The 15,487-nt window shown below is 47.6% G+C and overlaps 2 pseudogenes and 1 gene segment (V, D, J or C); all 3 read right to left on the reverse strand.

The window, feature by feature from the left end:
- Positions 1 to 2,212, reverse strand: part of LOC132225684 (putative V-set and immunoglobulin domain-containing-like protein IGHV4OR15-8) — an 11,751-nt pseudogene extending 9,539 nt beyond the window's left edge.
- Positions 2,213 to 4,564: 2,352 nt separating this feature from the next.
- LOC132225685 (immunoglobulin heavy variable 1-18-like) lies at positions 4,565 to 8,512 on the reverse strand (annotated as a pseudogene).
- Positions 8,513 to 12,389: 3,877 nt separating this feature from the next.
- LOC132225686 (Ig heavy chain V region MC101-like) lies at positions 12,390 to 13,326 on the reverse strand. The segment is given in 3 exon segments: positions 12,390 to 12,581; positions 12,833 to 13,149; positions 13,233 to 13,326. Coding segments are annotated over 3 exon segments (555 nt in total).
- Between the last annotated feature and the right edge of the window lie 2,161 nt (positions 13,327 to 15,487).

Consider the following 15,487-nt stretch of genomic DNA (forward strand, 5'->3'; position numbering starts at 1 on the left):
ATATAGATATAGATAGAAATAGATATAGGTACAGATACAGATATAAATATAGATGCATATACAACTATAGATTCATTTATAGAGATACATATATAGATATAGATACATATATAGATATAGATACAGATACATATCTACCTATAGCTTGTCCTTTTTTAATCATCCATTGAGGATATTTTCATTTATTATTAGAGGGAAAGGAATGAAGAAAGAGAGAAACATCAATGATGACAGACAATCATTGTTTGACTGCATCCTGCATGCCTCACACTAGAGATGTTGTCGGAAACCTGAACATGTGCCCTGACCGGGAATGGTACAGTGACCTCCTGGTTCATAGGTCGACAATCAACCACTGAGCCATGCTGGCTGGGCTGTTCCTGCACTGGGAGGATTCACAGAGCTCCCTGTGTACCTGAGCTCTGGTTAGCGGGACTTTGGCAACATTATAGGTGACCAGGCCCCAGCCCTTCCCTCACTTCCCTCTGACATCAATAGCTATGGGCCTGCCCACCACGATGTTCTGAAGCTCAGGGGCCCCGGGAGGTTCCCTCAGCACAGCTATGAGCCGTTGGAAGTGCTCCTGGGTCAGTGCACCGTGTGTCTACACCTGACACACGAGGGACCTGCACATCATACATGGGCACAGCATGTGGGTTCCGTAGAGCAGCTGAGGTCACTTCATGCCACCCGAGTGGCCCTGGCCCTGGAATCTCAGGGAAGGCCTGCCACAGGAGATAGGCATGAGGGGATGATGTGTGAGGCTGGCAGAGAGGCAGTTGGGGGCAATCAGGGAGGCAGGCCGGCAAGTGGTTAGGAGATAGCAGTTTTAGATTGTGAGGGGGTTCATTTAAATTAAAACCTACCACATTGGGAAGGAGAGGGCAGACACATCCACATGGGATGTCCTGTGCAGGCCCCATGGGGTGAGAGTGTGGGCAGCAGAGGACAGAGGGTGAGGATGGTGTGATGTCTGCGGAGCTGGAGGCACAGCAGAGGTGGGTGGGACCATGTCTCCCTTCAGCAGGTTCTCAGGATGCAGGTCATTCCCCAGGGGAAGTGGACACGTGTTTGGACATGTCCCCCAGACCAGGTTCTGAGACCCACGGGATCAGGGCCCAGCAGGCCTGTGACAGAGCCGATAACAGGGCCTCCTGCTGCCTCTGTCCGGGGACACCCTGGGAGCTGGGTCAACCTGCCAGGCTGACGAAAGGGCAGCGACCACAGGGTTCAGACCCTAAAACTCCATGTGCATCCATGTCAGTGAGAGGCAAGCAGCTAACTGCTCCAAAGGGCTCCTCCTGGGGCAGAGAGAAGGGCTGATCATCCCTGGTGAGGTTTGGGGCTTGGACTCCCTGTTCCCCGCTCAGCACAGCATGGAGAGTGGGGGACATCATTCTCAGTGAGGAAACAGGAATTTCTACAATGTTTTCCTTGTCAACTCAGAGAGTGACCATCAGGGACATGGTGACAGGAAGGACCAGATGAGAAATCGACCAGATCTGACACACAGCCACTTCCTGCCCCTTTCCTGCAGAGAATCTAATTAAAGACACAAAGAAGGAAGAGGAACTGCCCCAGGGACACTAGGAGGGAAGAAAGCATTGACCCCAATAGGAAGCCTGCACAACCCTCCAGGGACTGCCTCTGGCTGGGACCCTGGGTTTGCTGGTCCTGAGCGCCCCCTGGTGACCTGAGAGCCCAGTGCAACCCAGCCCTGCTGTCTCCCTCAGGGAGGTTTGTGTCTGGGCTCACACTGCCTTCCCCTCACTGTGTGTCTTGCACAGTAATACACGGCTGTGTCCTGGGTGGTCAAGGAGCTCAGCCGCAGGGAGAACTGGTTCTTGCACGTGTCTCTGGAGATGGAGGTTCTGCTCTTGACGGAAGGGCTGTAGGCAGTGTCTCCACTACTACATATGCGCCCCATCCACTCCAGCCCCTTTTCTGTGGGCTGGCGGATCCAGCCCCAGCACTAACCACTGGATGTGATGGAGAATCCAGAGACAGTGCAGGTGAGGGAGAGGGTCTGCGAGGGCTTCATTACTCCTGGGCCAGACTCCTTTAGCTGCACCTGGGACAGGACACCTGGGACAGAGAGAACACAGTGAGTCCTGGGCTCAGATGCAGGATCCCCATCTCCTCACGTCTAAGCCCTGAGTCACTCACATCTGGGAGCTGACAGCAGGAAGAGGAAGAGCCACATGGGAGTCATGTCTTGCAGGTGAGATCCTGGTCCCCCAGAAAGTATTCTCCAGGGTGAGGAGGCCCTGCATTTAAGTGGACACCAACTGTGTGTGTGACTGGCTCCCACATGGGCATTTGCATATGGGAGGTGTCTGCACATACAAAGGGCAACAGTTGAGGAATGTCCCGGTGTCTGGGGCTTCTCCTGGAAGGAGGTGTTGACTGTGCCCTCAGAGATCCAGGCCCTCCTTGGGGTCCTGGTCACTGTGCCCAGGGCCCTCTCCTTCCACACCAGGGGCTATGCTCCAGGAGGGGGTCAGGATGTAGTATTTGGGCACAAGCAGTGACTCCTTAGGGATCAAATCAATGTGCCTCTGCTCCCATGGATATAGATACAGATATAGATATATGTACGGATAGACATAGATACAGATCTTTTTAAAAATATATATATTTTTTGATATTTAGAGAGTGAGAAAGGGAGAGGGATAGAGAGAAACATTCTTGAGAGAATCATTGATTGGCTGCCTACTGATGGTCCCCTCTGGGGATGGAGACTGCAACCCCATTCACGTGTCTTCACCAGGAATCAAACCAGTGACTTCTTGGGTCGAGGATCAAAGTGCAACAGCTGAGCCACATGAGCCAGGCTGGGTCTTCTTTTCTTTATTCTCACCTGAGGACATGCTCATTGATTTTTTGAGGGAAAGGAAAGGAGAGAGAAATATTGAACAGAGCTGGGGAGAGAAGGAGGAATATTGACGGCAGAGAAAATATTTATCAGTTGCCTACCATAACTGCGGATACTGAGAATCAAACCCACAAACTTTTCATTCATTTATTTTAATACTAGAGGCCTAGTGTGGGAATTTGTGCATGGGTGGGGTCCGCCAGCACACTACATCTGGGCCAATCAGGGTGGGCTGGTTGGCAGGAGGGGAGGAGGGTGGTTGGTTGGCCAGCCCTGCCCCATGGTCAAACTCCTGGTCGAGGGGACTATTTGCATAGAAGCCTTTTTTAATATAGGAAATTTTCCACAGACTTCAGGGAGGAAGGAGGAGGGAGAGATTAGAAACATCAATGATGAGAGATAATCATTGATCTGTTGTGTCTTGCATGGTCACAATTGGGTATGGAGCCCAAAACTCAGGCATGTGCCCTGACCAGGAATGGAATCATAGGTAGAAGCTCAACCACTGAGCTACAGTAACCAGGCTTCATTCCTTTTTGAAATATATTTTCAATTAGTTTAGAATTCTAAGGTGAGGGCTTTTCATTTTCTCTTCCGCACTTTAAAGTCATTGTTCCTTTCTCCTCTGTTTTTTTCCAGTTTTTCCTGTGATGTTTGATGTTTTCATTAATCTTTTAACAATGTTGTTATTGATGCCAGAGAGGTGGGGAGAGGGAGAAGGAGATGGAAACATCAATGACAAGAGAGAATCATTGATCGGCTGCCTCCTATTGGGGATTGATCCTGCAAACCAGGTGTGTGCCCTGAACAAGAATCAAACCCATAACCTGGTGGTTCCTGGGCCAACACTCAACCCCTGAGCCGCACCCCCGGCTCCTTCCCTTTCTCAGTAGCATGTACTTGACTCGGGTTCACTCAGTTGCTGCAGGTCTCTGACTGTGTTTCAGAGCATGACAGATGCCAGTTCTGATAGTTTCAGTTTGTTTTTTGATACTTTTGGGGAAGAACAGGAGTTTGGAGCTGCCTACGCCACCATTTTGCTTCAGCCCGTTCTGCTCAGTGACTCCTTTTGAACAAACAGAGAATGAGAAGGGAGAAGAGCAACCTCCATGGAAATTACCAACAACAGAGAAAACAGAGGGGCCCGGTGCCCATCCCAGGCCAGCGGAGGCGGGAGGATGGGCCTGGGCTGAGCAGTGACTCTGGTGTTTGTGAGGAGACCCTGTGTTTTAGGAAGATGAGCTTCCTGTTTCTGGAGGACCCCAGATACACCTCCAGAAGGGTGGCTTTGAGAGCAGTGAAATGGACAGGCTGGCAGACAGGGGAGGGTCCATGGGAAACAAAGGCAGATGGAGGGTAGGCAGGGCAGACATGGCAGTCTGAGCAGCCCAACCACAGGGACCAACCAGGCAGACATAACAGAATGTTTCTGGACTCAGAGCGGGAGGCCTGGGAAATGAGGGAGGGCCTAGGACAGTAAGGTGAACGCACACAAGGCAACAGGGATGTGCAGGTCCCTTGCTGGGCAAGAGCAATCAGGGGCCAATCAGGTGGGCACACGGGTAGACACAGAGCAGGCTGGTGGCACATAAACACCCGAGACCACAGGCTTCAGGGGCAGCCCATTAGTGGGCCCCTCCCCATGCGGGGAGCCTGAATCTGCTTGTAATAAACGCTCCACGCTTTTGCTTAAATCTTCTGGTCCCCGATGTCTTTCTTGGACTTGGTGACAACCGATTCTGGGGACAGAAAACACTGGGCTTGCCCTTCCAGTTATCAAATTTGGCTCAAATTAACTCTTAAATAAAATATTCTCCAGGGGATGTGCTGCAGTGATGGGGAAGGCGGCAGGCATGAGGCTTACCTCCAGGGGGCAGTCTGTTCAGGCTCATGGTCATCACCCTCTCCTTGGCTATTACATGTGGGTTGTCTTCTGGCCTCAGTTTATTCCTTATCAGAGCCTCGGCCCCTGGGCCCGTCACTCAGTACTCGGTGGACCATCATCACACCCTTCTGTGCAATGGGTGTGGCTTGTGGCTGATTCACATGGAAAGTCCTTGTGTGCCATGGTATGTGCAAGTCTAAAGGCATCACAGATGGTCGGGCTCAGCTACTCTGGTTCCTGCAGATGTTCCCTATTGGGAGAGCTTCCCTCTCCATCTTGATTGCTCACAGACCAAAACGCCAAAAACCAACTTAAAGAAGGTACCCAACCTTTCCCTGCACTGACACCACCTCACTCTTATTGGGGGATGGTGTGCTTACTCCACCTTTCTGTTTCCTGGAAAGTCACGACCCTCTAGTTACTCATTATTTCATAGTCTCTGCTTGGGTTTGAGTAGTTAACAGGAAAACGTTGCTGTATGTGGCGGTTCTAGAGGTAAGCCTCGGATTGACCTGTGGCAGAGCCACAAACAAGTCCAGGCTTAGAGGGAAGAGCCCTCTTAGCATAATTAATCTTGACCTTATGGCTGCCCCCTAGATCCTTCCTGGGTAGCCAATGGGCTGAGGGAGATACAGCAAGTGCTACCAAAACAAGTGAAACTCACAAGAACATTGTAACTATATTGACCATTACCTTGTTTTTCTCTGACTATAAAGTAAAGCCTCAGCTTGCTGGCTGGATCCTTCCCTGTGCCCTGATCCAGGCGTAGGAGATCCACCAGGCCCCAGCTATATTCTCTTTGTCTGTCTTTTATTTATTCTTTCGCCACTCCCCCTCTCCCTCAGGCTCACTGAACCCTTGGCTGTGCTGGCCTGGCACAGTTTGTACCTTTCCAATTCTGCAGACTAACCTATCTGGCAGGGTACTTCTAGCTTCCTTCTCAGAGGCCTTGGCAGTGCTGATGCTCTCTCCCTGCCATCTGGGTTAAGCCACGTACTGAATTTGCTTGTTGGTCTACCTGTGCTGCCACCTTTTGACGAAAACACCTTACCCATACCACCTCCATCTTAGCTGATTAGGGGTTACTTTTCAGTAAGGTAAAATCTGTTAGAATTAATCGATGGAAATCCAACTCAGATTTTTTAGATGCAATGTCCTCTCCTAGGGAAACAATGACAGTAGTATTAATGGTGTCAGGAACAAGATGGTGCATTATGGAATGAAACGAATTAATGAATAAAATGCTGAGAATTGTCTCTCTAAAAAATATTCTCCACAGGCTTAGAGGTTCTCATGTCAATGACTTCAAAGTGGTTCATTTATGTTGTGGATTTTATGCCGATTCAACCAGCACGGGAACCTGCCAGAGTGTCACAGGGGGACACAGCACAGCTGGGGAAGCTTCCTTTCTTTCTCCTTTTTTATACACTTTTCTTGGCTCCAGAGATGAGGCCAGTGGAGCGATGGAAACATCAATGATGAGAATCATTGACTGCTGCTCCTCTCCCTCCACCCTCCCCCAGTCCCCCACCAGGATTGAGACTGCAACCTGGCATGTGCCCTGACCAAGGAATCAAACCATAGCCTCCTGGTTCATAGGTCAATGCTCAACCTCCCAGTCATGCCTGCTGGGCTGGAAAAAGATGGGACACTTATGTCCATGACAACCAACAGCAAACTTGTCTCATCTTCAACACCTGTGAACCCATTTGAATTTATCCCGTCCAGGCAGCAGGTTTTTAATAATTGTGTGCACTTCCCTCTCCACACGGGGAAGAATGGTCTATGAATGTATGTGGTAAATGCAGAAAAGACAACGTGTTGAGGTAAGAAATGTCTAAACATGTAGGGAATGTTTTATAAGATTTTATTGGAGCCCAACTGACAAGCACTGTTGAGGAGCAAGACCTCCAATGCTCTGGAGAATAACCATTTGCACCTGCGTTTGTTAATCTGAAGTTGAGGAGGGAAGGTGAGGAGTGACATGGAGGTGGGAGAGAGCAAGGCGGGCCTGGATGCCAGGATAGTGAAGAGGAGGTTCTCTCTCTCTCTCTCTCTCTCTCTCTCTCTCTCTCTCTCTTCTAATCTTTATTGTTGCGAGTATCACATAGATCCCCCATTTTCTACCCATTATCCTCTTCCCTCTAGCTCCCATTCTCTCCCCAGGCCCTCACCACCCCATTGTCTGTGTCCACGGGTTAGGTATATATGCAGAAAAGTTCATTGGCTGATCTCTTCCCACCCACCCTCCCCTACCTTCCCTCTGAGGTTCCATAGTCTCTTCATGCTTCTATGTCTCTGGGTCTATTTTTGTTCATCAGTTTATTTGGTCTATTAGCAATGCAGACTGGTGTAGCCATTATGGTAAACAATATGGAGTTCCATCTACAAATTAAAAATGGAACTCCCATTTGACCCAGTGATCCTACTTCTAGAAATATATCCTAAGAAACCCAAAACACTCATTAGAAAGAATGCATGCACCCCTATGCTCATAACAGTACAATTTACAACGGCTAAGATTTGGGAACAGCCTAAGTGCCCGTCAGCAGACGAGGGGATAAAAAAACTGTGGTACATCTACCCCATGGAATGCTATGCAGCTGTGAAAAAGAAAGAACTCTTACCATTTGCAACAGCAGGAGTAAGTCCAATAAGTGGTTAATCTCCAAAATGTATAGGAACTCCTACAACTTACGAAAGAAAGACAACAACACAATTTAAAAATGGGCAAAGGGCCTCATAGGTAAGTCTCCAAAGTGGACACACAGATGGCCAAGACATGGATGTGCTCTCCTGAGGGTGGTCATGCTGATGTAAAAGGTGTGCTAACCCAGATGCACAGGAACAATGGATGGGGTGCTTAAGGCAAAGATGAGCCTTTGAGTAAAGAAGTCATAGGCCTGGGCGTGTCCACCCCCAGGACTGCCCAGGTAGGATGCGTGATCAGAGCCTCCTGTGAGGGTCCTGTCAGTCACTGAGTTTTGTCAGGTTTAGGACAGAGCCCCCCTTTTGTTCACAAATACAATCCCTAAAACTAGACCTAGGAAAGGGCTTTCTGTGAGCTCTGTGGCTGAGCCTGGGAGCAAAACTAATTTAAGACAAAGCAGGAATTGGTATCTTTGTTTAACTCTGCACCTGCTCTTGGACAGGGCCCTGTGCTGGTCCTGAGCGCCCCCTGCTGGCGATGGCCTCTACCTGCAGCCCAGCCCTGCTGTCTCCTCAGGGAGGTTTGTGTCTGGGCTCACACTGACTTTCTCTCACTGTGTGTCTTGCACAGTAATACACGGCCATATCCTCGGCTCTCAGGCTGCTGAGCTCCATGTAGGCAGTGCTCGTGGACGTGTCTCTGGTCATGGAGACTCTGCCTTGGAACTTCTGTGCGTAGTTTGTGTTTTCACTGTAAGGGGAAACCCTCCCCATCCACTCAAGCCCCTGTCCTGGGGCCTGTCGCACCCAGTGGATGTTGTTCTGGTGAATGTGTATCCAGAAGCCTTGCAGGAGACTTTCACGGAGGCCCCAGGCTTCCTCACCTCAGGCCCAGACTGCACCAGCTGCACCTGGGAGTGGACACCTGTGGGAAGGAGACAGGAGTCAGGGGAATTCCCTTGACCCTCTTTGGACCCTCTTTAACCCAGGACAGGAGCCCCTTACCTGTCGCCATGGCCACCAGGAGGAGGGTTCTCCAGCTCCAGTCCATGCTGAGGGCTGTGCTGTGAGCACTTCTGTAGGGGAGGGTGTGGCTGTGGGTGATGCCCTCAGGGCACAGACTTGCCCATATTTAACCTGGTCTACCTCCTCTCTTTTGCATATTCATGAGGCAGAATATTTCATAGCTGAGGTCTTGACCCCACCTGAGAGAAGATGGATGACACAGGGACCATGTTCAGTGGGAGACTGAGAATCCAAGTTCTAATTCTTTTTCTTTAAATTATACCTTTATTGTTGAAGGTATTGCACATGTCCCCTTCATCCCCCATTGACACCTTCTAGCCTGGCCCCAGGTGCCCAGGTCTTCACCATCCTATTGTCTGTGTCCCTGGATGATGCACATATGCATACGAGTTTGTTGGTTGACCTCTTCCCACCCATCCACCCGATCACGACTTCCCTCTGAGATTCCCCAGTCTGCTTCATGCTTCCAGGTCTGGGATCCATTCTCTTCCTCAATTTATTTTGTTAATTAGTTGCCACATATAAGTGAGATCATGTGATACTTGTCTTTCTCTGACTGGCTTTTTTCACTGACATGATACTGTCCAGGTCCCTCCATGCTGTTCCAAAGGGAAGAGATCCTTCTCTTTTACTGCTGCATAGTATTCCGTGGCATAAATATACTACAGCTTTTTTGTCCACTCATCTACTGAAGGGCATATGGACTGTTTCTAGATCTTAGCTATTACAAATTGTGCTGCTATGAACACAGGGGTGCATACATTGTTTCTGATTGGTTGGGGTCCCTTCGCATATATCCCTAGACTTCGCATATATCCCTACAAGTGGGATCACTGGTTCAAATGGCAGTTCCATCTTTAATCTTTTGAGGAAACTCCATACTGTGTTCCATAATGGCTGCACCAGCCTGCATCCCCCAGCAGAGTAGGAGGGTTTCCTTTGCTCCACATATTCACCACTTTTCATTTGTTGATTTGTTGATGGCAGCCATTCTGACAGCTGTGAGCTGATACCTCATTGTCCTTTTAATTAGCATCTCTCTGATGGTCAGTGACATTGAGCATTTTTCCTATGTCTCTTGGCCATCTGTATGTTCCCTTTGGAGAAGTGTGTGTTTAGGTCCTTTACCCATTTCTTAATAGGATTGTTTGTCTTCCTTTGGTTAAGTTGTATGTGTTTCTTATGTATTTTGGATATTAACCCTTTATCACATGGACCCCTTGCCAAATATGTCCACCTCTACTGTGGGCTCCCTTTTCATTTTGTTGATGGTTTCTATGGCCGTGCAGACATTTTTTTATTTTGATGTATTCCCATTTGTTTATTTTCTCCTTAGTTTCCTTTGTCCTGTGAGATGTATCTGTAAACACATTGTTTTGAGAGATGTCTGAGATTTTGCTTCCTCTGGTTTCTTCTAGGACTTTTACGGTTTCCCAACTCATATTTAGGTCTTTTAACCATTTTGAGTTTAATCCTGTGTATGGTGCATATTCGTGTATTGTTTTTTTTTGTTGTTGTTGTTTTGTTTTTTGCGTGTTTATCTGTCTAATTTTCCAAACAATATTTATTGAAGGGACTGTTGTAACTCCATTGTATGCTCTTGCATCCTTTGCCAAATATTAATTGAGCATAATGTCTTGGGTAGATTTCTGGTTTCTCTGTTCTGTTCCATTGATGTATATACCTGTTCTTGTGCCAGTACTAGGCTGTTTTTATTTTAATGACTTTTGAGTATAATTCAATATCTGGTATTGTGATCCCTCCAACTTTCTTATTCTTTCTCAAGATTGCTGTGGCTCTTTGGGGTCTTTTTTCCTTCCATATAAAATTTTGGAGTATTTTTTGTAGATCTGTGAAATATGCAGTTGCAATTTTAATAGGGATTACATTGAATCTTTAGAGTGCTATGGGTTATATGGGCGTTTTAATGATGTTAAATATACCAATCCATGATCATGGTATAGTTTTCCACTTGCTTATATCTTCCTCTATCTCTTTATTCAACATACTGTATTGTTCTGAGTACAAGTCTTTTACCTGCTTGGTTAAGTGTATTCGTAAATGTAATAATTTTTTGATGCAATGGTAAATGGGACTGTTGGTTTGGTTTCCCTTTCTGAGAATTCATTATTGTTATATAAAATTACCATTGATTTCTGTATGTTAATTTTGTATCCTGCTACATTGCTGAATTCATTTATTAAATCTACGTGTGTGTGTGTGTGTGTGTGTGTGTGTGTGTGTGTGTAGTCTTTAGGGTTTTCTATGTATAATATAATGTCTTCTATGAATAATAAGAGTTTTACTTCCTCCTTTCCAATTTGGATGCCTTTTATTTCTTTTTCTTGTCTGATTGCTGTGGCCAGGACTTCAGTACTATGTTGGATAAGAGAGGTGAAAGCGTGCATTTCTGTTTTGTTCCATTTCTTAGGGGAAATGGTTTCTGTTTTGTTCATTGAGTATGATTCTGGCTGTAGGTCTGTCATATGCGTCCTTTATTGTGTTGAGATATGAGCCCTCTTCTCCACTCTGATGAGAATATTTATCAAAAGTGGGTGTTGGGTTTTGTCAAATGCTTTTTCTGAATCTAAAGATATGGTCGTGTTACTTCTGTCTTTCAGTTTGTTTATGTGATGTGTCATGTATATTGACTTATGAATATTGTACCAGCCCTGAATCCCTGGATGAATCCCATTTGGTCATGGAGTATGATCTTTTAAATATATTGCTGGATCCAATTTGCTAATATTGTGTTGAGGATTTTAGCATCTGGGCTCATCAGGGATATTGGCCTGTAATTATCTCTCTTAGTATTGTCATCTGGTTTTGGAATTAGGATAACGCTGGACTCATGAAAGAGTTTGGAAGTGTTCCTCTTGAATTTTTCTGAATAATTTGGGGAGTAGAGGTGATAGTTCTTCTTTGGATGTTTGGTAAAACTCCCCTCTGAAGGCATCCAGACCAGGACTTTTGTTTGCTGGATGTTTTTGGATTTCTGCTTCTATTTCCTCAGTTGTTATTGGCCTTTTCAGGTCTTCTGATTCTTCCTGTTTCAGTTCTGGGATACTGTGTTTTTCTAGGAATTTGTCCATTTAATCCACATTGTCCAGCTTGTTGGCATATAGTTTTTCAGAGCACTTTATTACACTACTTTTTATTTCTGGGGTGTCAGTTGTTAGGTCTCCACTTTCATTTCTGATTTTATTTATTTTGGTCCCCTCCCTTTGTTTCCTGATGAGTTTGGCTTTTAAAAAAATCTTTTCAAAGAACCAGCTCTTGTTTTCCAGACACAGTGGGTTCTCATGGCTCCTGGAACCCCACAAAAGGAGCAAGGAGGGAAGTGCAGGAGGTCCAATCTGTCCTGCAGATGCGAGTGAGGTGAAGGTGGAGCCACTACAACACCTGTAACACGGAGGCTGGGAAAATGCTAAGATAGATCAACAACCTCTCAGGCAGCTCAACCTGGGTTATTATCCCATTTGCGTCCTCAAAGAACTGATCTACAGAGGATCCAACACCGTCATTATGGAATGTCAAACTTTAGCCCATGATTTAAAGTAAAAAAATTGGAAAACTGAAAGCTGTCTCCTTCACCAAGAGATTTCCCAAGAAAGCTGCTTGTTGAAATGAGATGATTTCCAATGAACCTTGTTAAACGTCCCTATGAAACTGCATGACACGGGATACACACACTGCTGTCATCTCACATCAGTGCTGGTGTGACACCTGTGGGGAGAGAGCTGAGGTCATTTCCTGTGGCACCAGAAACAGCAAGTCCTGGCACCTGTACAGGGGAGGTGAACAGAGGGAAGCCCTCAAGGGCCCTTTGCACCTTTCAAATGGGTCCATCCAGCTTCCACTGTCCGCGGGACGTGCACCTGTTTTATTTACTGTGGGCCTGTCAGGAGGAAGGGCCCTATGGGGACAGGTGGGCATGTGGGTCAGACCCCGAGCTCAGCACTCAGGGGCCTGGGCTGTGCTGGGGTCTCTCGTGGTGGGAAAGTTTCCAACCACAGGCCGATGAGAGCACTGAGGATGGTCTCTGCGGAGAAAGAGAAGCAGGAAATACAGACAGGTGGTGAGGAGAGTCCCCATCACTGCGCACATGTCCTCTGCCAGCAGCAGTGCTACCCCCTCCTCTGGGGTCTGCAGTGAGAAAGCGGGAAATGAGAGCCTCAGAGAAAGAGCAGGAGCTGTCCCTGGAGGCAGTTGAGAGCTTGAGAGGAAATCCCTGTGCCCAACAGGAAGGCCCTTCCCTCCCCACCTCCCTGTGCACCTGCTCCTGGGGCTGCTCTCTGTGCTGTGGGTCCTCAGAGCCCCCTGGTGTCCTGAACGTCCCCCTGCAGCCCAGTCCTGCTGTCTCCTCAGGGAGGTTTGTGTCTGGGTTCACACTGACTTCCCCTCACTGTGTCTCTTGCACAGTAATACACGGCCGTGTCCTCGGCTCTCAGGCTGTTCAGTGTTAAGTAAACTTGGCTCTTGGACGTGTCCCTGGTGATGCTGAGGCGGGATTTCAGTGTTGGGTTGTAGTCTGTACTTCCACCACTCCACACAGCCCCGACCCACTCCAGCCCCTTTCCTGGAGCCTGGCGGATCCAGTGTACATTGTAGCTCGTCAGAGAGAATCCAGAGACAGTGCAGGTGAGGGAGAGGGTCTGCGAGGGCTTCACCAGTCCTGGGCCCGACTCCTGCAGCTGCACCTGGGACAGGACACCTGGGGACAAGGAGCATCAGTCCTGTCAGTCACCTGCAGTCACAGCCATCCCATGACCCCTGTCTGACCCCTGAGACCCTCACCTTGGGGGGCTGTCAGCAGGCAGAGGAAAAGACCCAGCAGCCTCATCTTCTTCTTGACCACAGCTCTGCCTTCCCAGAGACCTCAGTCCTGTGTGAGGAGAAAGCTGTGAGCCTGCACAGCCCAGCAGAGGATGTACCCTGGAGGTTGAACAGAAATTTGCATGTGGGTCAGCCTTTTCCTTATAAGTAGAGGGCCTGAGGTCGGTATTCACTTTGATTTGAGTAACTACCGCCATAGCACCAGAAAAAGGGAGACCCTTGATTCTTGATGTTGGAAACTTTTTATTGTGTTACTAGAGGCCCAGTGCACTAATAAGTGCACCAGTGGGGTCCTTTGTCCTGGCTTCCGGGATTGGGCTGAAACCAGCAATCTGGCATCCCCCGAGGGGTCCCTGATGGTGAGAGGATGCAGGCCAGGCCGAGAAACCCCACCAGTGCACAATCGGGGCTGGGGAGAGACATGGGAGGTTGGCCAGCCAGGGAGGGACTGTGGGAGGGCTTCAAGGCATGTAGGGAACATCTCTCTCAGTTCCTATCGGCCGGACCCCAGCAGCAAGCTAACCTTCTGGTTAGAGCATCTGGCCCCTGGTGGTCATTGCACTTCATAGCTAGCGGTTGATCATTAGCATATTACACTTTGATTGCTTGATTGAACAGCAGACCGATCCACTTGACACTTAGCATATTAAGCTTTTATTAAATAGGATGATACACTGTGAAATCTCTTCCCTTATGCAAGACCATTGCAAATTGCACAGACCCCAAGCTAATCACTTCAGACATAATCATGTCTTAACCTGGAGAAAAGATTAGAAATAAAAGCAGTGATTATTCATGTGAAACATTGAAAATATCTCATATTTTAAATGATATGGCAGCCTGTTAAGTGACCTGATTTTTCAGTCTAGTGTTATCAATGATGGTGTTCAGAGTAAGGGGAATTGGAGAATTCCTAGCATACATTTTCTCACAGAGAAGGACAAATCGTTAATCTGTTATGCACACATTCCCCCATTAGGCACAGGATTCGGAAAGATCTTCTCTTGCTAAGCTTGTCATCAAAGTTACTTGATGGAATATTTGATGGGGCAAATGTATTTATTTTATTAAAGTTCAGTTCATCACTATTGTCTTTGAGGGGTGCTGTTTTGGGCGATTTTACAAAGAATTTCCCAGAAAGTCCTGGGCCTCTACTGCCCATGTGGATTGGCTACAGAAGCCACAGGGACCAGAGCAGGTTCTGGTACCAGAGGGGAGCACTGCTGGGAAACTACCCATAAATGTGGATGTGACTGTGGAACGGGCTGAGGGGAGGAAGCTGGCACTGTGTTGAGTCACATGACAGAAATATGCCTGAGGCTCATGGAGAGAGAATTACTGACATGTGGGTTTAAAGCCTCCAGTGAAGGCCCAGAAGGAAGTGCAGGGCATGATAGAGACAGCTCGAGTCATCATAGGAAATGCCTGAATAATGATGAGCAGGAGTTGATTGAAGTAGAAACGTTAAGGACCATGCAGGCATGGATCAAGGGAAATAAGGAACCTGTCACTGTAAACTGGTGGGAAGGGGACCCTGTTTCCTACATGCACATTCTCACAGTGTCTCTGTTTTAGAAGGTGACACCTTCCCAGGCCCAAGGTATTCCCACTTGGACACCTTTGGGTTGATTAACCACATGGTCTCACCATGAATTCCTGAAGTTGCATAATTCATTGGGGTCCCATTTATGAAATCTCTCAACACTCACTGGGAAGAGTGGACATTCCTCAGTGGAGGAGCCATGGTGATGGTGTGTCTGTATGAGGAGCCTTCATTCCATTAGACAAGGGCTCCTGTCTCAGTCCATCATCTTCATTGTAATCACCACCATCATCATCACTACCCCACTTTGCTTACTTATAACCATTCTTCTCATTTTCTATGGACATGGTGGTTGTCCACACACAGTGACTTCTTGTAAGTAAACAAAGCAGGTGCCTCCTCTTCAGATGCCATTAGGGATTGAGACCCCAAAGGCCCAACTGTAAGTTAGCACAGGCCTTTGAAAAGCCAATGACAGATCAGAGGTAAAGGACAGATTCCCACCAAGACATTGGACCAAGATTCCCTTCCAGTTCTATCACCGCCATCACCATCACCACCACCACCACCATCATTGTCAACATCAACATCACCATCATTTGCTTACTTATAATTATTCTTCTCATTTTCTTTATGTGAGTTTTTCATAGAGACCTAAGGACCTTTTTCTTAA

This window comes from Myotis daubentonii (assembly GCF_963259705.1).
Source record: "Myotis daubentonii chromosome 1 unlocalized genomic scaffold, mMyoDau2.1 SUPER_1_unloc_1, whole genome shotgun sequence".
Classification (NCBI taxonomy): Eukaryota; Metazoa; Chordata; class Mammalia; order Chiroptera; family Vespertilionidae; genus Myotis; species Myotis daubentonii.